General features: G+C 39.2%; 1 protein-coding gene across 2 annotated transcripts in view; it reads right to left on the reverse strand.

The window, feature by feature from the left end:
- Window positions 1-8,717: 8,717 nt before the first annotated feature.
- OMA1 (OMA1 zinc metallopeptidase) overlaps window positions 8,718-26,272 on the reverse strand; it is a 76,507-nt gene continuing 58,952 nt past the window's right edge. For both annotated transcript variants that reach the window (XM_058552528.1, XM_058552529.1), the window contains one exon: window positions 8,718-9,169. In XM_058552528.1, the coding sequence (XP_058408511.1) occupies window positions 8,957-9,169 (213 nt within the window). In that variant the 3' untranslated portion in view covers window positions 8,718-8,956. The remainder of the gene's footprint in view (window positions 9,170-26,272) is intronic.

The raw sequence follows: 26,272 nt of genomic DNA on the forward strand, positions 1-26,272 counted from the left end.
GGGACTTTTGAAATAATTCAAGGAGAGACCACTCTAGCAGAAGGCAGACAAACCAGGGCAGGTAATGCCTGAATAGTATTTAATGTTATCATGAGTAGAAGACAAAAGACTGTTGCAAAACCCTTATTATATTTGCCTCTTGACATTCTCTGCCTTACAAAAGAATTTCTTAAACAATCTGAGGCCTGGCAAGAAGTGATTTTGGCTCCCAATTTTCCTTTGTAAGTCATCTTTGAAAGTAAGTGGACAAGGGTGAAAGGAAAAGAGACATAGCAAGCAGTGCTCACTTACCACGTGGCAGGCACCTACAAGCGTAAACCCACTACCTTCTCACGGGTGCTCTGTGAAGCAGACATCACTGAATATTTGGCAGGAGTGAAAGTAGTCCTGGGAAAGAGAAGTGATTTGTCTAAGGTCTACCTGATTCGAAAGACGTTTCTCCACAGCACACAGCATTATAAACCAACCAACCAGCCAAAAAGCCAACCTACCAACACCAACAGATGGCATTAAATCTGGGGCCCATGAGCTTGGAAGGGCAAAGTAGTCCATATCATGGGGTCTGTCTGGATCAAGTCGCTCAAGATCCCTGGGTTCCAATTTCTTCCTTCGTGTATAAAGTGGGACAATCATATCCGCCTCATAGAATTGCTGCAGGCATCAAACCAGCTCCTGCCTGTCCGGCGCTCTCAGGGCCCGGCCTGTAAGAGGTGATTCATTATTCATTCAATAACAATCGGTGGTTCTTATTATCGCTCTGGATACTGATCTTATTGCTAGTGACTGGGTCTTGCTGAGCCCTCGTGACTGTGTCTTGAGAACAATCCAGCCTGAATGTCCCCTGCAGAGTGAGTCTGTGGAGCAGACTTCCCCAAGACTGGTTGACTTCCCAGCCTGCGCTCCCTCCACATTTCGACTCCTGACAGATTTCTGTGTTGCGGACAAGGCTGTTGAGTGTTACTCCGCAATCTGTTCCAGCTGTTAAATAAACTTCTCTCGCCCCCAGCGAGCTGTCACGTGTGTGTAAATACCGCTTTATGCCTGGACTATGAATTCCAAGTCAAAACTCCCCCTGCATGGGTGCATTAGGGTCACTCCGGATCCAGAGCCTATGAATCACAGATAATAGGTTCAAAATGCAAGGCTGCTCTGGGGACTGATTGTGTGGCCTGAAAAAGGAACGATTAGCTGTTGTACTTGGGAATGTTTATGGCTACTCTGGGCATCAGAGGATCATTTTCCACATCACCATCATTAGAAGAGGTGGCACTATGAAGGGACAATAAGAAACTCGTGCCCAATACTGCAGTTTACAAAGCTCATTCATATCTGATAGTTGACTTATTACTTCCTCAAAACAACCCTGCGAGTTAAAGATTATTAGAACTATTTGCCATATAACCACAGGCCACTTACTTCACCTCTCTGAACTTCAGTTTCTTCACCTGTTAAGTGGGGTTGTTGTGGGGATTCAATAATAATAATAAGTTTGATAGCTAACTTCACAGGTTGGGTTCCCCTAAAGCAGGCCCTAAGACAGGCACTAGGGTAGGAAAGGTGGGCCTTGGGCCGTTTACTTGGTGGTGATCTCAGGAAGCACACATGAGGGAGTGGACAAAGAGAGAAACACAATATGCTTAACACAGCGGGCATGAGTGAGATGGTGAAAGCTGTGGGCGACTGGGGCTCAGTCCACAGGGGACCCTCTGGCAAACTGTGGAACACACCCCAGAATCATCTCAAGAGGATGAGACATTTATCCACTGACTCTGATCTCCACTGGCTGCAGGACACCCCAGGGGAGCTGACCTTCTGGCACGTCTGGGGGGTCTCTGCCTGTGGCTGAGCAACACCCTGTGGTGCCAAAGAAACCCCTCAGGAGAGAAGAAAGTAGCAGGACGAGAGGAGCACTGGACTGCTCCGCAGCTGCTGCAGGTGAGTTCAGGTGTGGCCTCCCCAGTGATGCTCACATTCACTCTTGATGTGTACTTGTTACACGCCAGGAAGTGGCTAAGCATACATTTGGTCCTCATTCTGATCCCATGAAGCATCAACTGCTACTATCTCCATTTTCCAGAGGAAGAAAATTGAGCCCTACAGAGTAAAGTAACTTACCCAGAATGAGCCAGCCTCAAATCCAGGTCTGCTGGCTGCAGGGACTGAGCTCCTAAGGGCAAACCCAAGAAGAAAATTAACCTGTTTGATAGAGCTGTGGAGATACACTGTGAGGTATTTGCCTGGACAATGTTAAAAGGTAATGCTGGTTACTATTCTTTATATTGCTTTAAGAAACGTATTGAGCGGTGCTTTGGACGAAGGATAAAAAGGATGCCTGCGACAGAGCTCCTGCCCTCAAGGACTGCCCAAGCCAATGGCAGGCTGGCAGTGCAACATGGCAGGTGTGGTGGTAGAGCTTTCCTTCTCCATAACATCCCAGTGAGGATGAGCTGAGGTTCTGAGAGGCAGAGTGGCTTGTTCCATCACACAGCTGGCGGGGGAAGGCAGGGTTTGAACCTGGATCTTTAGACCTCAAATCCTCAGTGGTTTCCTAAATTCATTCCCTTGGGAAGAGGAGTTAGCTCATTGGGATTAGCTCAGATCAAAGCTGACTCGAATGACTTTGGGTAGCCATAGAGCCAACAGGTCTATGATTTCAGATGGAGATAAGTACTATGAAGAAAAATAAAGCAGAAAATAGGGTTAGTGAGTGACTGGAAGGTGCAGAACTGGTAGGATTTTTCTATACCCAGCCACAGAACGTTTGTAGATAGACCTGAAGCTCACAAAACCCTGGGCAGTGGGAGGATGTGATATAGAAATACCCCTGGTGGGTGCAGGAGACCTACCCTTCACTATTTTATCAAGTTCACTCGAAAACTATCTCAAGCATTCAAATAACTCCTATTGCTTGCTTGTTTGTATTCATTCACACCTACACTCATTCTTTCTATCTTTGGACTTGAATTCAGGGAGCACTTACGATGTGCCAAATCGTGTTCCTGAGGGCTGGTGGGCCTTTGTCACAAAGAACTTTCACTTAGCTGGTTGGCTCACTACAAGAGGTGAGTGTTGAGAGATGGTGTTGAATAATGAGATCAAGGAAAGTTCCAGGGATTATGGAGCAGGAGAAAAGCCTTGGCCTCTGGAACAAAGGAAGGGCCCCAAATAAACATTTCCCATGTTGCCCTGAGAATTGCTCTCATTTTCCATGTGTGAGAGAAAGCACGTGAAAGTCAGTAAAAGCTTTTGAGTCTCACAAACCTAGTTAAATTGCTGGAGGATCTGTGTGACCTTGGCCGCGTTACACAGTCCTGTGAGCCTCTATTTCCTGATCTGTAAATTGGGAGAATAACCCATGCCTTGAAGAGCTGCTGTGAGGATTAAACGGAGAGAAAGGTTGTGCCATCTCGTCCTTAGTAGGGCTCAGCAAACATTAGCTCCCATTCTCCGTCCACCATCTGGAGAATGGGCTGGCCATTCCAAGCAGAAGTTGACCTTCTTTCCCTAGTTTTAAGCATCAAAATGCAGAAATTGATGGAAATCAGGAACACACTCTAGACCAGAACCATAATAGGGTTAATAGAATAACTAGGTTATATACACACACACACACACACACACACACACACACTCATAAATCAAACTAAAACAAAACATGCTGCAAATAAGTTTCCCTTTTTCTCACACTTGAGTAAGAGCAGAACATCATTAATTCTGGTTAGATCAGGCAAACGGTCATCCTTTTGGAAATGACCTCTCCTAACTAATAATCTTATAGCCCAGACTAAGACAATGCTAGAGCGTAGGAAGCAGCCTGGGTACACCATTTTGGATGTTGTACAGAGCATACACGTTACCATTTAAAGCTCACAACAACGCTGGGAAGCAGGCAAAGCAAATATTACTATCCCATCTCCCAAAGAAAAAATAAGACCAGCCACATTGCCCTTGATTCTCTCAATGCTACTATAACATCAGAGGGGAACAGTCGTAGTGGAAAAAATTAAATTCAACTTATTTGTTTCTGTGCAAAAACAATACTCAACTTTTAAAAATATATCCTTAAATATAGAACAACAGAACCCTTAAGCAGACTATCCATCATCCCTAAGCTATAGAAATAGGGTTATACTTTGATACACTGGTCAAAATTAATACAAGTTAATTTTATTTTCTTTTACATTCTGGAGAGAAAAAAACAAATATGATTTTAAACCCATGCTGCCCAGGATGAGGTCCCAGGCCCCTTGTGGTCTGTGAAGATGGTAATGGAATCTACCAGTTATGCTTAATATTTCAAAGAGCCTAACTAAAAATTTTATATTTTCTCTCACATAATTAGGCCACTCAGACTAATTAAAATCACAAATCTTTATTTTGGCTGGAATTTTGGTAACACCAGAGATCACATGATGATCAGAGGTCCTGATTGGTCTTTGATGATGTCACAAAAATTCTGAGACCTGGAAGCAGGACCACACTGTGACTTATGCCCCGAGCCCAACTACCTCAACTCCTAAACAGCCAAGTGCAGCAAGACCCTGGTCATGAGTCTAGACACTCCAACATTTCAAGACAAAGAGAACTCTGTGGTGTAAAAGCCCACACACGCAGAGCCAGGTAATATAAAAGGAGTCCTTGTGATTAAAAGGCTGGGAGCCACCAGTCTACCTTGAGGGCTATTGGTTTTCTGTTGGAAGTTAGGGGGCAAGGAGTAAGGGGGTAGTACCCTGACAGGGTTTTCTTTCCAGTAATGAAGTGAGAGATATTTCTCACCACAGATTGAGGAACTCTCTAAGTCTCAATAAAAACACATTATGAGATGATTAATATAAATTTTATCCTTCATGTATGTGAATATACTTTAAACGGATATTTTTACCACCTGTCATAGAGCATTAAAATGAGTACTTTTAAACGAGGGAAAGGAGGGTATTGGCCCTGCTGTTCACAGGTGAGAGTTGAAGGGAAACAAACACTTTTCATCCCCACTTCCTTTACGAGATTTGCCAACTGAAGTAGTAAACAGATGAAGAGCACCGATTTTGGAGTCAGAAGATGCGAGTCTGAATCTCAGTTCTGCCGCTACTTGCTGAGTAGTACTGGGCACACAGTTGCCTAATATCTTTGAACTTCAGTTTCCAGATTAAAAAACGGAGGTAATACCTCCCTCTCCAAAGAACGTGGTATTCCTGAAAGAGCACTGGGTTACAGATCAATGGATCCTTCCTTCAGTCTCGGTTCAGCCATTTACTTGAAATGCATCCTTAGATAACTTGCCTAATTCCACCAAGCCTTAGTTTTCTCCCCTATGAGTAAATAAATACACTTGTCCTTCCAATCTCATGGGTTGGTTCTGAGGATATGAGATAATTCAGGTCAGGAAAAAATATCTTGTAAATGGTAAAGCAAATATACCAATGCAAATTTACTATCATAATGTAAAATTTATGCTACATTGTTTTTGCTCAGATTAAATATCATTTCAGACCAAATCCTCAAGGAATTATCTTGTTACTTTGCTTGGTGAAAGAGGATAAATGTAACAGGTTTTTATTACAGTTACTTAACAGACTCTGTGGTTGCATGTCTCCCATTGTGCTATAGCCATTCAGGGTTGACGGTACCCATCCTCAGCTCCTGACATTCAGGATAATCCCATCAACTGCCAGAGTGATTGCTGCTGGGGTGCTATATAGAGAGCAATTAGTGTTGAAGGCTTTGTTTCAATAGTTTCAAGGTGAGTCACTCTCCTCTCCTGGATGTCAGGTGACCCTGGGAGCTGCTGGCAGCCATCTTGAAATCATCGGGGAAGAGTGAAGCCATAGCTGAGAAAAATAGCAGAGAAAAAGAGCCATTGCTCTAATGATATCATGATCCTCTGGATGAAATTGTGTCTGAAGCTAGTGTACTTTTGGGCTTTTCTGTTACACGAGGCAATAAATTTTCTTGATTTTGAGCTGGTTTTTCTGTTCTTGCAAGTAAAATAATCCTAAGAAATACACCATGTAACCTTGAGCAAGTTTCATCAACCCTCTAAACTTCAGTTTCCTGACCTAAATGGGTGATAATATAATACCTATCATACATAGGGTTGCAGCGAGGTTCAATAGTGCTTGAAAAATGCTTAGCGCCATGCTTGGTACAAAGTAAGTATTCAATAATTTGTGGCTGTTTTTATTATGTTTGGAGCTCTAGTCATTGTGCTAAATGTTCTCAGTAGATCATTTCCCTTAATCATCACGTCAGCCTAGGAGGCAGGATTTGTTATCCCCATTTTACAAATGAAGTATTGAGGGTTAGAGAGTTTAAGTGACTTGCCCAGGGTCCCATGGCTACCAAGAGGCAGAGATTTCATAAAGTATGATTATTTCTCCTCCTTTTTTTAAACCCTTTGACCATATGATGTTGAGTGTTCAGTCTATCAGTAAAATATTAATGGGATGCCTATAATGTGCCAAAAATTATTAGGTATTAGGGACATAGCAGTAAATGTGCATTTCTCTTAGTTTTAAAGGATACAGTCTTATAACTTTCTGGATTATAAGAGGGAGTAAATTGAACGTGTGCCTTGGATTTACCGGCATCATGCTCCAAACAACTGAGCTAACCAGCCAACATCTAAATCCTATGGGCACATGGGAAGCACTGACAATAAGTTATGCAACTAAATGCAGAACATGCAGAGATCGTTTCCATATGCAACTTAAAGCATATGTATACATATTACATTCCAATTGCTATTTAATTTCTCCTAAAACCCTGAGCTGAAATATAACATTTCTTTTACATTTATTGATTTCATGGGTTAAAAAAATCTTTTTCACATGCACTATAAAGGTATTATCTCTGTATTTTCTCTGCTTTTTCTGACATGATGTCAACTTGTATGTTTTCTAGGAATTCTGAACAATACAATTAGATGTGATAATGGGATGGAAGCAAAAATAGACTAGGGTCTCCACTACACTATTTTGTTAGGAAATCTACAGGGAAATCAAACGGTGTGTTTTACCCTTTATCTCTAGGTGACATGCTCCGAATGTCCTTACATGGTATAGAGTGCCTCTGACAGGACCCGTCACTAGAGTGTAAAAAATGACTACATGGAGAACAGTTCATCTGAGCCTCTGCCTTCCAAGTGTCGTTCTGTGCGCAGGTCAAGAGATCCTTCGCAAGCCCTGAAAAACATAAATAGGCTCTGACCTTGTCTTCTTAAGAATTAGGTAAGTATTTTGCCTGAGAAAATGTAATGGTGTCAGCACACATCCTAAATGAGAAGTCACAGGCAGGGTGAGAGCTTCCACTCCCCCACCTTGCCCCGCTCCAGGCTCTTCATGGAAATTCTGATAGAAGGGTCTGAGAGGAGGACCTGGAGAATCATCCTGCAGATACTGCAGGAGCTCCCTGATTTTATAGTTACGAGATTTTTTCCTGTATTGAAGCTATACATGAGAAGCTAACAAACAACTGAGAATGGAGTTTGTTCCTTGTCTTTTGATAGTCTAGTTTTAGATACCTGCAAGTTGTGGAAATGGGCAGATTTATAGTCAAACTTAGCTGTGCTCTGTCTAAGTGAGAGACATTGGGTATATTATTTAACCTCTTCAAGCCTGTTTCTCATTGTAAAATGGTAATAATAAAACCTGCTTCACAGAGTTGTGGAATAAATGGGCCCAGCTCACAGTAGATACTCAATAAAAGGTAATTTCTTTCCCCTTTAATTCTCTAAGAAACTATTTAATATACAGTCATGTGCTACATAATGACATTTCAGTTAATGATGGACTGCTTATACCATGGTGGTCCCATGAGGTTAGTACCTTATAGCCTAGACAGGTAGTAGGCTACTCCATCTACGTTTGTCTTAAGTACACTCTGTGATGTTCGCACAACGATGAGATTGCCTAATGACGCATTTCTCAAGAACGTATTACCATCGTGAAGCGACACATGACTGGAATGTGTTTCAAGAAAAATGTCCCTCTTGGGAATATAACCTCAACATCACTAGACTTCATTAGTTTGGGAGTACAAATAATATCATATAAGTAATAATGCATTTTTAAAACTTATTTCCACATTTACGTAACACAGTAATTTCTGGGTATCACTAGGGATGTGTCTTGTGCTTCTCTCATCTTCATCCAGCCCTTTGTTGATGTCTGCTGCCCAGGGAGATGAACTTGGGGCAGCACCTTGCCCCTGCCTCTCCTGGTGGTACCTCAATGAGAACAGGGTGACTGCCTTCTCTGAGATCCCCAGAGATTCCCAAAATGTAATATCGTCAAGGAGCCAAAACGACACAACTATTAAGACTTCAGGGCACCAGAAGCATACTGTGTCTGCAAGGAAATGACCCTCTCTCCCCGTTTTGCTTCTCACTTTGTTACCTGGACCACAAACAGCACCACTTGTGCATAAAAACACCTTCTTCAGCTCCTCCTATAGCCTTAATCCCTCGTCATCCATAAGTGAGAATCAGGAAATTCTCTATCCCAAGGTCCCCTATTCCACAAAATTCTACCCCAATGCAAACCAATCTCTGCATGCTTTAGACTATCAGCTTCCCAGTTCATCACAACCATCCAGACGCTGAAACCCAGTTTAGGCTCAGCAGGAATCTTCTCTACAATAACAATTACTGCACATTCTGATTTCTCATCCTCGAGAGGTCTGCCATTCAAATCAAAAGCAAGTATGAGACAGAGTAAAATGTGTAATATAAATTTATTCTGTGACATTTTCCTCGTTGAAAATATTTTAAAATAGATTAAAATACATCAACATTTCATGAAAAATAAATACCTAAAAGAATTTAGGTAATACCTGTAATATACATGATTTGACCTTCAATACCCATTTTTTTTCATTTCAAACATCATTTTTTAAAAAGTAACATAAAAATGATAAGGATTGCTGCATTCTTCATATATCCTCTGTCTCAAATTTTAATTCAACTGTCAGTTCTTTTCTCAATTATATATGTTAATGGTATTTGCTTCTGTTTCTGAATGGGAAGAGTATCCATTTTCTGTTTCTTAACAGTGATATTTGGGTCTTCTTTCTCTGATTCTTCAAGAAAATGCTTCACACTGAGTTTGAACAGTAATCGAGGGTCTGGTCCAGAAAGTGGTGGGCAATTACAAATCTCTCTAATTTTGAGAGCCTATTAAGAAAGAATACAATATGAAATAAATAAATACATATATATATATAAGTTTATTGAGATTATTCCAGTAATTCTGAATATGCTCTATGCAAAATAATAAAATACAAGAATACATTCTATATTTTTGGAATAAAAAGTATCTTAATTACAACACACGAAAGAAAACCATAGATAAACTCATGGTAAATAGTTACATTTTCATGATTTTCTCACATAATAACATATTTGAAAAAAACAACTGTCTCTGCAGTGACTGCCTGATGTCCTGTTGGGGATAAACAAGCCTCTCAGAGGTGTCTCTGGTTTCAGTCAAACTCAAATCGACCCTGAGAGCAACCATTCAGATTAGATCTGAAGACTAAGAGATTTTTTCAAGAAAAAGGAAACAATATAGACGTCTGAACATATTGAAAGAAGATATACATAACTGGGGCAGTCTGGGGTGGAAGTGATGCTAATAAACCTAGAGAAGTAAACAAATCAAAATCATGACAACTTTCACTCCAGGAAAAATAAAATGCTGCAGGAAAAGAGAAGTAATCACAGTATACTGAGTATACTCCTGGCTCAGCTGTGACTCATGTTCACAGTTTTTAGAACACTGAATCTCGATCTAACCAAAATCACAACTTAACCAGACCGAGAAGGTGGAGAGTTGGATACGTGTGTGCATGCACAGGGTGTGACAGTGACAAGAGAGAGCTTAATTCTCATCCTCTACAGGGGAAAATAAATAGATAATGCCTAAAACCGAAAAGTTAGGAGTAGCAATATAAGCACTTTATACAGATATGGTGGCAAAGACCAAAAGAATCATTGAAGAGAGTTGGAAATGGTCACTCTTGAAGTGGCGGGCAGGGTAGGGGGACTGTTGCTTTAAGTAACTAGCCTTAGAGAACTATGTGATTCTTTAAAGTGAGTACATGGATGACTTTAAGACATAAAAACTAAAATAGTAATTTTTTAAGGGAAAAAAGTCTTAATATCTCAGGGGTTTTAGAAGATATTTAGGTGAAAAGCTAGTTCAGTTTTTTACCACCTCTTTTTGACAGGGATGCATGCTAAGTAAGTAAAGCAGGGAAGGGTCAGCCAGTGCTGGGGGAATGGTAAAATTTTAGGAAGACTGGCCAGGCAAGGTCTCACTGATAAAATAACGACTTGGGGTGGGGGTGGGGGAAGACCTGAAGGATATGAGGGAAGAGGTCACATGGGTACCTAGAAGAAGAGAACTCTAAGCAGCAGCAGCAGCGAGTGCAAGGACCTGAGATGGGAGTGTGCTGGAGTGTTCCGGAATAGTGAGGAAGCTAGAACAGCTGGAGCACAGTGGGGTGGGGGCAGGATCTATGAGGATCTAACAGACTATGTAGGATCTCATAGGTCACAGTAAGGATTTTAGGTTTTACTCCAAGTGGGCCTGCCCCTGATATTTGTGGGGTCCACGGCAAGAATGCAAATGGAGGCTCAGATGTCATGTGTTTAAATATCTAAAAGCTGTAAGTTAAGCTAATAAACTGCTACACACAATAGTTCTATTCTCCTACTTTGAGGCATATACATTGAAAATGAGCCTGAAGCCCAGGTACAAAATTAGAATTCTTGAATTCCGGAATGTGTAAGGTTGCAGGGAGCCTACCCCAGCTCCTGCCACTGGCCTGCTGTCCACTCCCTTCTCCTTCCACCCCTGGCACTGTGAGGGGTCTTATCTGCATGCATCCAAGGGACCAGGTCCATGCAAGTCCTGGAAGCATGCTCAAAAGTGTTTGGGTGAGGAATTCCATTACTGCAAATACCCAGAGTGCCTTGTGGTGAGGGCACAGGTTCTTAGATGGGAATATGCCCTTAAGTCCCACAGGAGAGAGGGGCATACAGCCAGAGGCAAGCCAGAAAAGGGTCTTCTAAATGGCTGAAGGCCAGGGCACGAGCTTGGGTCTAGGAACACTTCTGATTCTAAAGGAGGTTATGAGTTACCAAAATAAAGACGAAAAAGCATTAAAGTGAAATTCTTTGGTGGAAGGAGGCTTGTCTGAATTTTCTTTGTAGTATCTCACAACACAATAGATGTAAGATGTATCTTACATCTACTGAGTGTTAAATAGATGCTTGTTAAAGTAAACTGAACTGATGGGCCGGCCCCGTGGCTTAGCAGTTAAGTGCGCACGCTCTGCTGCTGGCGCCCCGGGTTCGGATCCCGAGCGCGCACCGATGCACCGCTTCTCTGGCCATGCTGAGGCCGTGTCCCACATACAGCAACTAGAAGGATGTGCAGCCATGACATACAACTATCTACTGGGGCTTTGGGGGAAAAAAATAAATAAATCAAAAAAAAAAAGTAAACTGAACTGATAAAACAAGAAAATGTTTCCCAATACAGCAGTGAAGTAGACAGTCAGACCCTCACCTAAATGGTGACCTACTGTCCAAACCAGGATGCCTTTGAGCATGAAAGGAGATGCTACTAAGATCTACACTGAGACATCATGCGTAAACTGAGACTGTCCTGGCAGCTGGGACACACAGTCTACTCTTGCTGTAACCCCTTTACGGCCATGTTGATGCTCTTGGCCAAGTCAGAAGCAGATCTGTCATAGCTGCTACATCACATGCCTGAGGGCTTCACTGGTGTCTGTACAGGAGCCAAGTGTGGAGTTCAGCAGGAACAGCTGGCACGCTGAGTCTGGCAATGAGATGCCGAGTAGCAAGCAAAGGGAAGGACAGAACGCCATCTCCTATAATCTTTTACATTCAGTAAAAGCTCTTCTCTTTCCCGTAAGTTCTTTTTCCAGTATTTCTACATTCAACTAATATTTAGACCACCACACTGAGTAAGGTGCTAGGTACACATCGGTCAGAATAAACAGTCATGATCCCTGCTCTCATGCAACTTACTTTGCATTTGAATTGGTTCCATAGTTTTGTTTTGTTTTATTTGGCTTTTATAAATTACCCCTCTAGGAAAACCTTTGTTTTAAAAAAAAGATGTTATTTTTTAACCTCCATTTGGATTTACTTGAAGTACACCTCTCGAAATAGAATGATCTGATCAAAGAGTAAGAACAGAGTATAATTTCTGTTATATAGGACCAGACTGCTTTCTACTGGAAAGGCTCTACCAACTTAAGAGTGTCATCAGCATATAGGCATACCTGAGTTATTCATAATCAGTATAAAATAAGATCTCATGATCTTTATCTAGATAACCACACAATTTCAAACCTCAGAATCCTTGGAAATCATCAACTAAATTTTACAGATGAGGAAATCGAGCCCCAGAGAGTTTAAGTGATGGGCAGGGAACAAAAAACTGCTTGCCAGATGTTTACAGCAGCTTTACTCATCACTGTGAAAACTTGGAAGCAACCAGGATGTCCCTCAGTAGGTGAGTGGATAATCTGTGTTACATACAGACAATGGAATATTACTCAGTGCTAATAAGAAATGAGCTATCCAGCCATGAAAAGACATGGAGGAAACTTAAATGTATATTTTTAAGTGAAAAAAAGCCAATCTGAAAAGGCTACATAGTGTATGATTTCAACTTCATACATGACATTCTGGAAAAGGCAGAACTATGGAGACACTGAAAAGATCTGTGGTTGTCATGGGTTAGGGGGAACAGAGGGATGAATAGGCAGAGCATAGAGTATTTTTAGGGCAATGACACTACTCTACGTGATACTTTAATGGTGAATACATGTCATTATACATTTCTCAAAACCCACAGAACTTGCAACACTGAGAGGGAACCCTAATATAAACCATGGACTTTGGGTCATAATGATGGGTCAATGTAAGTTCATCTATTATAAAAAATGTACCACTCCGGTGTAGAATTTAGATAGTGGGAGAGACTGTGTCTATGTGGAGGCAAGAGGTATATGGGAAATCTCTGTACCTTCCACTCAATTTTGCTGTGAACCTAAAATTGCTCTTAAAAATAAAGTCTATTAAAAACAAAAGCTGGCATGGAAGTAAAAAGGCTTAGAAAAAGGGGATTAGCTTTTGGTGTTTTTGTTTTTAATGCTTTGTACTACATATTTTTGTCATCATGTTTTTTTTGCACCACATTACACGTTTTGTGAGTAAATCTTTTACTGAATAAATGTACTTTGAAAATGTCTGACCTATGTTTCTTTAATTGTTGGAAAAACTATATATTATTCATAAAGGTTTTGTGTGGGAACTGTTTCTCTCCTCCAACTATCTATCAAGCAGAATCCTGTTACAGACCATATACATTTCTATCAAATCTTCATCTGTTTTGCATAGTAAGATTTTATCAGATATGTGGGTAAAATATTTTTTCTGTTTTTTTACTTTCTTTTCCACATTTATTACATTTCAGGATGTCAACATCTTTTATTTTTATAAATTCAAATCTATCTTTTAAAAGTGAGCAAGGGCCGCCCCGTGGCTTAGCGGTTAAGTGCGCGTGCTCCGCTGCTGGCAGCCCGGGTTCAGATCCTGGGCGCGCACCGACACACCGCTTCTCCGGCCATGCTGGGGCCGCGTGCCACATACAGCAACTAGAGGGATGTGCAGCTATGACATACAACTATCTGCTGGGGCTTTGGGGGAAAAATAAATAAATTAAATTATAAAAGTGAGCAACATTTTCCCCTGCAGCTAGAATATGCCTTACCATTTCCTTTACTTTTTTTTCTGTATTTGACTTCATGCACTGCACATAATAGGTACTTAATAAATGCATGCTGAATTTTAAACATTTATAGAACACAAGCAATGAATAAATCATTATGATAAATGTCATAGGGAAAATACTCTTAAGAGTTTACAGACTAAGAGAAAGCAGGAATGTACTCTAATAACAAGAATATACAGTTCTAAGAATCCCAAGGAAGATTTGGAGTTAAATATGGAATTAGCCAGCCTAAAGACTCCAACCAGGAGTGAAAGGAACTAACATTTACAGTTCATTTTCTACGTGCCTTGCACTGTGCCAGGTATTTTATAGATGTTATCTAAATTGGTGTTATGATATGAACCGCTTTTGAAATCTTGGGCCTGGCGTAGAATGCTTACCATTAAAGTGTCTTGTAAGAGAGAAAGGGAAGGAGAGAGGAAAGGAGGCAGGACCTTACCCACAGAAACGCACAAATACGTACATAAAACACCCAAGAGATAGTACTATTCCGATTTTACAAACGACGAATACTGAAGGTTAGATCAGGTAACTTCTTCAAAGTTAGGTGAGTGGGTCAGAATTAAAACTCAAAACTCCTAAGACCACTGCTATTTTTACACTACTTCCTATAAGCATCCTTTTCCTATTATCAACTGTTAATTTGATACATGCTGAATTTCTATGAGGGAAGGTAACTGCAATTCAATTGCATTGCCCAATTTTTCTATTTTAACCCAATATTATATTACTTATCTTTCCTATTATTACTCATCATGCAATCACTTAACAAATATTCACTAAGTATCTCAGAAACTGTCACAGGCACTAGGAATACAGCAGTGCACAGGGGCCTTACGTTCTAGGGGAGGAGACAGACAATAAACAGGTAAACAAGAAAATTTCAGTTAAGTACATGAGGAAACTAAGCAGTGAACTGTGTTAGAGAATGACTGCATGGAAGAGAGGCTATTTGAGATTGGGGGATCAGGAAAAGCCTCCCCAGGGAGGTGACAGTGTAAGGAGCTGAGGAAGGGATGCTCCAGGCCGAGAGATGAGCAAGCAGAGGCGGTGTAAAGAGGAAACAAGCTCCACGTGAAACAGCTGGCATCAGGAAGACCCCGGGGAAGAGCGACATGTGGAAAAGGTGGGGAAGTAGGCAGTGGCCAAATTATATCATTTAAAAATGAGGAGTTTGGATTTTTATTCTAAGTTAGATGAGAAGCCACTGAAAGGTTTTAAGCAGGGAAATGACAGTAAAAAGATCATTCTGGCTACTGTCTTGAAAATAGGTTGTTAGGAGGTGAGGTGAAAAATGGAACAGGAAGATTAAGACAGGAGATGACTGCAGTTAATCTAAGGGAGAGATGGTGGTGACTTTTACTAGGGTAGCAGCAGTGTCAACGGAGAAGGGAACAGACTCTTAATGCCTGTGGAGGCAATCGACAAGATTTTCTCCTTGGTAGGATACAGAGGGGAAGAAGGAGAGGAATCCAAGATGAGTTCTAAATTTCCTCCTCTGTGTTAATAGCTTTTCTTTTATTATGCTACCCAAGAATCTGAGGATAATTTACTTGCTCATAGTAAATAATTATTGTCAAACAGCACTGTACCGTTTGCTGGTTAATGACCCCAGTCCATAAATTCTTTTAAAGGTGTTGTTCTTATCAAATTGTCAAAACAAAATCCTTTATGCTCAGAAAATGAATCACATAATTAACAATGTCCTTTTCTATATTTTGAAGCTGCAATGAATTATTCACTGAATAATTGTTCTTTGAACTTTTGAAAAAATTCTCCAAAATAAATCCTCACCAGGGTTAGGTGCCGATTTGTTTGCTATTTGTTACGACTCTTTGGGTTTCTAATACAGTTGATTTCATTTATTTGATTTAATTACACCTTACCTCTTTCCTTAAAAATTAATTTGAGGAGGTTCATTCCAGTTATAATTTCTACTTCTAGCTGCATCCACTTTGGCAATTCTCACACACACACACACTCATGCATGCACACACTTTAATTACTTCTGTTTTTGACCTGGGCCATTAATTAATACCATCTAACTAAAAGTAACATTCTCCCACATATTTTAGTTTTCCTGTATGTTACTGTAGCTCTTCTCCTGATCCTATTTACATTTTATTCTTTGTCTAACTAACTGATCAATGATTTTCACTTTGACTAAATTTCACAAAAAATCAACTGTTGTGATTTTGCTTATTTCTGCCTAATTTTATTAATCATATTTTCCCTGTCTGGGGCACATTATATTTCTCTATTTCTTTTCTCTTTTTCTAATATACTTAAATTGATAAAATTTTCTTTACGTACAGGTTTGACACCAACCCATGAAAATATAACTGCACCATTACAAAATTTACTGATTTTAAGGCATGCTTTTATTTTTTATGGATTTCTCTCTTGCCTTATATATACAATTTTATTTTAATTTTTATGTGGCCACCCACTTTTAATTTTTGTTATATTAACTTTAACGCACTGTGTTCTGACAATTTGAACCATAACATTTTTATATTAAGTATACCTGTTTTTGTCCAAGTTATATGACCAATATTTTTATGAAAGATTTATGTGCATTTGAAAACATACATCTTTTTCCTGGCATTTAGTTTCTTATGTCAGTTAAATCTTATTTTTCATACTATTCAATTCAATTCTTTGTTAATTCCTTACTTGATCTGTGGCTTTCTAAGAATAGCAGGGTGCAAGCTATAATCACAATCATAGATAAACAAACTAAACTATATAATTTATCTAATTCTCAATGGTCAGTGGACTCTGAAAAGAGCACTGCTGCTATTGAGTACTTCACTGACATATTGTTTTATATGTTTTATTTATTAAAGAATCTTCCATCCTAAAAGAAAGAAAAGTTGGTTTGGCTAGATGCCACACCAAAGTATATTAGTTCCATTGTTTTTTTTGTTTGTTTGTTTTGTTTTGTTTCTTTCCCTCTAAACTCTTACACGTCTCCAAAGTCTGAAAAGTAAGACTCAAAGTCATTCTTATACTCTTATGTGTCTTTAAATTTTCTCTTTATACCTTGGAACCTTGTAAGAGCGTATCTTTGCAATGAAGATTAAACACTTCATAAATTTAAATATCTAGGCATCATCATTTCAAGGCTTCTCATGCATGATGCCCTGGGAGTCTTCTAAAAACTCAATTTGAGAAATGTTATTGAAACCAAAAAAGATGATATAGAAACCACAGTCACAGAGATGAAGACATGAATGAATGTACTGGTCTTTACCACTGCTATATGCAGCTTGGATTTCCTTGTGTCTTTTCAATATTCTTCCATTTTGGGGACATTGTTTTAGCTTTGGGTGTTTTTTAATTTGGTTGTGCTATGTTCCTCTATCTCAAGCATCAATGAGTCTTTGCTCTGGGGCATCAGTTCTGCTCTCTACAGCCTCCACCTCATGTTTTACAGCTTGTCCGCTATATCCACACGTTGAGCAATTTTCCGAAATGGATGTATCTTACATTTGTAAAGTCATTCTTTCTTCTGTCACTTTCAATGTAGTTAAATCAGCCATATCATGCCAGCTTCAGGTGGTGCTGCCCCTGTAGTTCTTATCACCTAGGCTGTCCTCTCCAACGGAGTAAAACTTTTAAATTAGACCGGAGATTTGAGATTTGGTTTCATTTTTATATTTTTCTACTCTACGAAGAAGCTTACATTACTGGGGAAAAATGAGCCTTCCAGAGGCTTTGTTTTGTTGTTGTTGTTGTTATATTTAGTTTAGGTGAGGGTCCTTGTGGTGTCGTTAGCTAAGGACACCCAGACACTTAGTCTTTTAAATACAATTACCTATGATCGTCTTTCCTTTCTTTTCAACTCTTATGCCCTTATGTTCTACTCTTGAGTAGAAGAAAAATGTGCCTGCAACATCTTTTATTCCATTATAGTTGATTTCGCTGGTCTGATTTGGCTTTCTTCATCGTTCTATACAGATTCCTCCTGAAGACACACAGGAGCCTTGTGAGACACAGGAGATGATAATTCCTCAATCAAAAAAGCTTCTCAGATTGCTGAAGAACTGGATATTGCAGAGTGCTAAATCATCACCCCACAACTGCTTGCTGGCCATAAGGGGGAAAACCATATTTCCAAAGGAGGGGTTAGGCCATCAGCATCCAAACTCCCTGATGGAATATGGCATCACTAACTGTGGAGCAGCCAGATTATGAGAATCCTGATACGAAGCACAGTTGCACCATCTCTAAAATATTCTTGCCAAAACTTAACTTCCATTTTCAGGTTTATAGAGAAACAAGTTAGACGATACCACATAGAAGCAATCAGATAAATCTAAAATGTGGGACTAGATTTATTCAAGGAGTCAATGACGTGATTAAAGACAAACAAAAAAAATGGGAGGGGGGCACTGTTCTAAAGTCAAAGAGACAAGGGACACAGCAACCAAATGTAACGTAGGTATCTTAATAGATCATGACGTGAACAAACCAATTGTAAAACTGTATTCTGAGACACAGAAATCTGAATATTTACAGGATGTTTAATTTTATTAAGGAATTATTATTAATTTCCTTAGGTATGACAATGGTATGATTTTGGAAGAAAATGATACTGCTTTCTAAAATGCATATTGAAGTAACTGGGGGGAAAGCCCTCATGTCTGGGATTTGCATTAAAATTGCGGGCACAGACCTATGCACCACTCATCAGCCATCCTGTGGCGGCATCCCACATACAAAACAGAGGAAGATGGGCACAGATGTTAGCTCAGGGCTAATCCTCCTCAGCAAAAAAGAAGAAGATGGCAGCGGATGTTAGATCAGGGGCCAATCTTCCTCACCAAACATACATACATACATACATACATACATACATAAATAAATAAAATACTTCTGGAAAAAAAAAATAAGAGAAGGGACAGACGAGGCAAGGGTACAAAAAGGCTGATATTATGGAATGTGAGTGAGTGAGGGGGGTTCATTAAATTACTCAAATTATTCTCTATCTTTACACGTGTTTCTAAAAATTTATAATAAAAAGTAAAACTAAAAAAATGTAAAAAAACAAAAAAAAACCCTTTTTCCTCTCTAAATTCCCTTCTCCTCAGTCATATTTGCGTTTTTGTGACTTCATTCTTGATTTTACATTTATATCTTTAGTTCTAAATGGCTCATGTGAGATTTAAATGTTTCTCCTGAAAAATGAAACCAGTCTCTTTACACTCCCTCTATTTCTAGCTCTCTCCCTTAATTTCTGAAGGCAAGCACATACTTTTCAAAAGGCCTAGGATTTTAGCATCAATAACCTCAAGCCAAAAACCCACTAAACTGATATAACAGATATTAATGAGACTAGTAGATTACCACTTTAAAAGACAGAAAGGAAATACATCAAGGATAATGCCTATATGGCTACTTAAAAATAACAAAATGAAAACTTCTGTTTATATATTAATCTGACAGGATGATTTGATTTGGTATCTTGAAAGGCAAATGGACGACAATAGAAAATAAAAACAGAACTGTGAAAGATTTCGAAATGGGCAAAAAAAAATCATCAGGTGTCCTGTCACATACATCCTTCAGTGTTCTCTCTGCCTTTCATGGCCTTAGAGTTATTTCACAACTCGGTAATTCATAGAAAACTGATAACAATGCAAATGAAACTTGTCCATGAAAATGAAAATGAACTCTGGTGGAATGCAATTGATTATTGCCTTATGAACGGATCAGTTTTGCACGCATTTGTAAAGTCATTTCAGCATTCCTGATTGCCTATGTACCTATGGTTCTTGAATTCTTCTTTGAGCTAGTTGTAACATATCACTGGTTCCCTCATTAATAATAAGTTAAATAAAATCTAAGATATGGTTCATTTTATATTTGTATAAGTCATGATTTTACCTTTAAAAAAATTTTTTTCTCTAACTCACTTCATTTCCTTTCATAACCTGCAACAGAAATTGTAGTCTGACCAGTTTTTGAGGTGGTCTAAAATAAACTAAATATAAATAATTAAAAATTTTAAGTAAACAAATATAAAAAATTAAAATTAAGCCCACCTTGACACAGATCAATTGTCCTCTGGAATGATAAAATAATAAGAAAAAGTTTTCAAATAAAATTTTATAATCAACCACTCCTAACATGTGAATGATGTATTAAGAACTAGCCCTATTTATTCCCAGTAACAACTAACATATTTATGAAACAACTGCTGGTACACATCAGGATTCTTCTAGGCACTACAGATCAAGTAAAACAGCAATTACTAATTCATAGAAAATAAACTACACCGGCATACCTCGTTTTATTGTGCTTCACAGATTATGCGTTTTTCACAAATTGAAGGTTTGTGGCAACCCTGCATCAACTAAGTCTATCAGCGCCATTTTTCCAACAGCATTTGCTCGCTTTGTGTCTCTGTGTCACATTTTGGTAACTCTCACAATATTTCAAACTTTTTCATTATTACTGTATTATATTTGTTGTAGTGATCTGTGATCAGTGATCTCTGATGTTTTTATTGTAATTGTTTTGGGGTGCCACAAACCGCACCCATATAAGACGGTGAACTTAAACGATAAATGTTGTGTGTGCTCTGACTGCTCCACCGACCGGCTATTCCCCCATCTCTCTCCCTCTCCTCAGGTCTCCCTATTCCCTGAGACACAACAATATTGAAATTAGGCCAGTTAATAACCCTACAAAGTGTTCAAGTGAAAGGAAGAGTTGCATGTCTCTCACTTTAAATCAAAAGCTAGAAATGATTAAGCTTAGTGAGGAAGGCATGTCGAAAGCCAAGACAGACCAAAAGCTAGGCCTCCTGCACCATACAACTCGCCAAGTTGTGAATGCAAAGGAAAAATTCTGGAAGAAAATTAAAAGTGCTACTCCAGTGAACACATGAATGATAAGAAAGTGAAATAGCCTTATTGCTGATATGGAGAAAGTTTCAGTGGTCTGGATAGAAGATCAAACCAGCCACAACATTCCCTTAAGCCAAAGCCTAATCCAGAGCAAGGCCCTAACTCTTCAGTTCTATAAAGGCTGAAAGAGGTGAAGAAGCCACAGGAGAAAAGTTTGAAGCTGGCAAAGGTTGGTTCATAACGTTTAAGGAAGGAAGCCATCTCCGTAACATAAAAGTGCAAGGTGAAGCAGCAAGTGCTGACATAGAAGCTGCAGCAAGTTATCCAGAGGATCTAGCTAGGATAATGAAGGTGGCTACACTACCACAGATTTTCAATGTAGACGAAATAGTCTTATATTGGAAGAAGATGCCACCCAGCTAGAGAGAAGTCAATGCCTGGCTTCAAAGCTTCAAAGGTCAGGCTGACTCTCTTGTTAAGGGCTAACAGCTGGTGACGTAAAGTTGAAACCCATGCTCATTTACCATTCCAAAAATCCTAGAGCGCTTAAGAATTATGCTAAATCTGGGGCCGGCCCCATGGCTTAGCGGTTAAGTGCGCGCGCTCCGCTACTGGCAGCCCAGGTTTGGATCCCGGGCGCGCACCGATGCACCGCTTGTCCAGCCATGCTGAGGCGGCGTCCCACATACAGCAACTAGAAGGATGTGCAACTATGACATACAACTATCTACTGGGGCTTTGGGGAGAAAAAGGGAAAAAAAGGAGGAGGATTGGCAATAGATGCTAGCTCAGGGCCGGTCTTCCTCAGCAAAAAGAGGAGGACTGGCACGTATGTTAGCTCAGGGCTGATCTTCCTGATAAAAAAAAAAAAAAAAGAATTATGCTAAATCTACTCTCCCTGTGCTCTATAAATGGAACAACAAAGCCTAGATGACAACACATCTGCTTACAACATGGTTTACTGACTATTTTAAGCCCAAGGAGACCTACTGCTCAGAAAAAAAGATTCCTTTCAAAATATTACTGCTCATTGACAATGCACCTGGTCACCCAAGAACTCTGATGGAGATGTACAGTGAGATTAACGTTGTTTTCACACCTGCTAACATAACATCCATTCTACAGTCCATGGATCAAGAAGTCATTTCGACTTTCAAGGTTTTTTATTTAAGAAATACATTTTGTAAGGCTATACCTGCCATAGATAGTGATCCTCTGATGGATCTGGGTAAAGTAAATTGACGATCTTCTGGAAAGGATTCACCATTCTAGATGCCATTAAGAACATTTGTGATTCATGGGAAGAAATCAAAATATCAACATTAATAGGACTTTGGAAGAAGTGGATTCCAACTCTCATGGATGACTTTGAGGGGTTCAAGACTTCAGTGGAAGAAGTAACTGCAAATGTGGTGGAAACAGCAAGAGAACTAGAATTAGAAGTGGAGCCTAAAGATGTGACTGAATTGCTGCAATCTCATGATAAAACATTAATAGATGAGGAGTTTCTTCTTATGAATGAGCAAAGAAAGTGGTTTCTTGAGATAGAATCTATTCCTGGTGAAGATGCTGAGAAGACTGTTGAAATGACAACAAAGAATTTAGAATATTACATAAACTTAGTTGATAAAGCAGTGGCAGGGTTTGAGAGGACTGACCCCCATTTTGAAAGAAGTTCTACCGTGGATAAAATGCTATCAAACAGCATCACTGCTACAGAGAAATCGTTTATGAAAGGAAGAGCCAATCAATGCGGCAAACTTCCCTGCTGTCTTATTTTAAGAAATTGCCAAAGCCACCCCAAACTTCAGCAGCCACCACCCTGATCAGTCAGCAGCCATCAACATCAAAGCAAGACCCTCCACCAGCAAAAAGATTACAACTGGCTGAAGGCTCAGATGCTGGTTAGCATTTTTTCAGCAATAAAGTTTTTTTTTTTTTTCTTATGAGATGACTGGCTCTGAGCTAACATCCATTGCCAATCCTCCTCTTTTTGCTGAGGAAGATTAGCCCTGAGCTAACATCTGTGCCCATCTTCCTCTATTTTGTGTGTGGGATGCTGCCACAGCATGGCTTGATGAGGGGTGCATCAGTCCGCACCCAGGATCTGAACCTGCAAACCCCGGGCCACAGAAGCAGAGTGTGCGAGCTTAACCACTACACCACCAGGCCGGCCCCTGCAATAAAGTATTTTTTACCTAGGGTATGTAATGCTATTACACTTAATACATAATGCTATTATACACTTAATGGACTACAGTATAGTGTAAATATAACTTCTATATGCACTGAGGAACCAAAAAATTCATGTGACTCGCTTTATTGCGATATTCATTTTATTGCGGTGGTCTGGAAATAAACCAAACAATATCTCCGAGGTATGCCTGTAATAAAAAGTTTAAAAGAAAAACAAAAACAGAAAAAAACATTAATGCCAGAGAAGCTTCATGATTAGATTAAAAGCTTCCTTTGAAAATAGAAAAAAAAGTGAAAAAAAAATCACCTCCATTTTTTAAACGTTTTTCTAAAAATATCTTTACTTTTCTCTCCTTTTGCCCCAAAGCAATTTTTTCTAATAGCCCATTCATTTCAGCCTCAAGTAGATACACATCACACGCACCATATTTTTTTTTAACGTTTTAGACAACGTTACTGTCAGGTTTCCTGGCTTTATACGATTCAGAGGCCAATTCAATTACTGTAGCTGCTACGATATTTGCCTTTTCCTCAACACTCTCCGTGTCAGACAAAATGAAATTCTGTTAAGGTGAACAGTGTGTTTGTGTACACTGGCCAACAACATTTCACTTCAATGTTAAACACTCTCATATTTTCTACTCACAAGATGAAATAATAGTAATGATTTATGCATTTACTTTGTCCAATTATAAATGCATAAGAATGATTTACCCATGAGTTCAAACCCCCAGCTTCCTGAAAGTTTAAAAAATTCAAAATACAATGGGATTTAAATGGATGCATTTACAGCCTGCCACTGAGTAATTCTGTTATCCAAAAATTGAATGCAGTAAATTTGAACATCAAGATTTAGTTTACAAATAAAGCTGACATTAAAAGTCCTAAAAAATAAATCCTATTCAAAATTATGATTATAATAACATAACCACAAACAACTAGTAAGTGCAAATTAAATGTTTTTCCTATATATTCTATCGTTCTCCATCCCCTTCACCCCCTCAAGGAAAGGATGGCACAGGAGAGTTGGTGAGATAAGTAGAAAATAAAAAAGTTCAGTCTAAATGCTTGCAGTTGTAAAATAAATCTTTCAAGTAAATTTCTATCCTGGGTTATATCATACGATTTCCCCTATTCACATCTATTCATATTTTATAAAAATCCTTATAGAAAGAAAGTTAAATAAGGTATCTCTTTTAAGGACAACTTATGGTATATATAAATTTAAAGTCTGAATAGTATAATTTTAAAACTGTCATGCTATTAAACATCAACAGGTCGATATAACACCTGTTCTTCAATTTTTCACCCAAGTTGTTATGGTAACCAAAATATGTGGGATATGTGTTTCCTAAATTTAACTGATTATTTCAAGTAAATAAAATTATAACATATCATTTTATTAACTACAAATAATATTATTACTACAACCCTATATTTATCCTTTTTAAACGCTAGTGGATCATAGGATTATATTTAATTAGGCATTTACACATACTTTATCTCAGAATTCACATTAAAAGAAATAGCAAGGGTATATATTTTTCAAATTTGGGGGCATTTCCTTGACTTAAAAACAAAACAAAAAAGAACTAATCTATTTTCTGAACAATATGCTACACTCAAATATTCCAAAATCATATGATTGTACTGCTTTTGAGCTGCAGATCACATCCTTTTCATCTATAAGTCAGATCCTGTTACTCCTCTAGTACTCTGGTCAAACCCTCCACTGGCCTCCCAAAGTCTTTACAGGGGCTACAAGGCCCACATCCGCCACCTTCCCTTGCTCCCATTCCAGCCACACTGGTTTCCTTGCCATTCCTCAAATACAGCAGGCTCACTCCTGCCTCAGGGCCTCATACTTCCTATTCCCTCTGCCTAGAAGGCTTTTCCCCCACAGGGCTCATTCTTTCATTTATTTCAAGTTTTTGTTCAAATATCATCCTTTCAGTAAAACCTTCTCTGACCAAGCCCACAGCAAATAGCTATTCCAGCACCTCTGCCACCTCTGCTCACACATCACCTACCTGCTATGGACTAAACTGGGTACCCCTCAAATTAATATGTTGACGCCCTCACCCCCAATGTGATAGTATTTGGAGATGAGGCCTTCAGGAGGTAATTAGGTTTAGATGAGGTCATGAGGGTAGGACCCTCATGATGGAATTAACGCCCTTTATAAGAAGAGGAAGAGACACCAGCACACTCACTCTCTCCAGCATGTGAGGCCCAGCGAGAAGGCTGCCATCTGCAAGTCAGGAAAAGAGACCTCACCAGAAACCGAATTGGCTGGAACCTTAATATTGGACTTCTAGCTATTGAATATTGGACTTCAGAACTGTGAAGAAATAAATTTCTGTTGCTTAAGCTACCCAGTCTATAATATTTTGTTATGGGGGCCCAAGCTGATGAGAACACTGTTCCCCTTCCTTTATTTTCCTCCCTAACACTTATTACTAATATACAATATATCAGTGATTAATTCTATATATTACTAATTTATTTATTGTCTGTCTCCCTTTTTTTGCAGAATAAGCTTCATGAGGGCAGGGTTTTTTGTCTATTTTGTTCACAGCACCTACAACACCTACAATACGCACGTAAGAGGTGATCAATAAATATTTCTTGAATGCATAAAGTATAAATTTAAAACATCTTAAATGTTGATATGCTATGTTAAGAAATAATATATTTCTCTGACAATATACAAGAAATTCAGTAAGAAATAAAAATATACAATCTTCAATAAGTTAAATTAGAAAAAATCAGGGCCAGCCCTGGTGGCCTATCGGTTAAGTTTGGCGCACTCCACTTCGGAAGCCTGGGTTAGGCTGCCGGGCAGGGACCTACACCACTCGTCTGTTAGTGGCCATGTGGTGGCAGTAGCTCAGATAAAAAAAAGGAAAAAAAGAGGAGGACTGGCGATGGATGTTAGCTCAGGGTAAATCTTCCTCAGAAAAAAAAAAAAATCAAAATTACCAAGATTTGTGTTCTGATAGAACCAAAGAATCTTACTTTCCTGATTTTCTTGATCTTTTCTCCTCCTACGAATCTGATCTACTACAGGTTCTGTCTTCCTTTTACCATAAATATGGAAACCACCTAATACTATTAACTGTCCAGGATCTTTTTTTCTGCTTCCTTCCTAACTGAACTCAACCACTCTCATGGCTTCAACTATCACCTTTTTTGGGTGACTCTGAAATCCTCTCTCTGGCCTAGACTTCTCTGTGCTCTGGTGCTGTCTTCCCAACTACCTTTGAGATGTTCATTACTTCAGGCATGCTGTCAGGAACATCAAAGGAGAGGAGTTTTAGGTAGAATATAACATCGTACTCACTTAAACAGAAAAAAAATCTTAAAATCTAACCAAAAAAATGTAGT

The sequence above is a fragment of the Diceros bicornis genome, chromosome 13 (assembly GCF_020826845.1).
Source record: "Diceros bicornis minor isolate mBicDic1 chromosome 13, mDicBic1.mat.cur, whole genome shotgun sequence".
Classification (NCBI taxonomy): domain Eukaryota; kingdom Metazoa; phylum Chordata; class Mammalia; order Perissodactyla; family Rhinocerotidae; genus Diceros; species Diceros bicornis.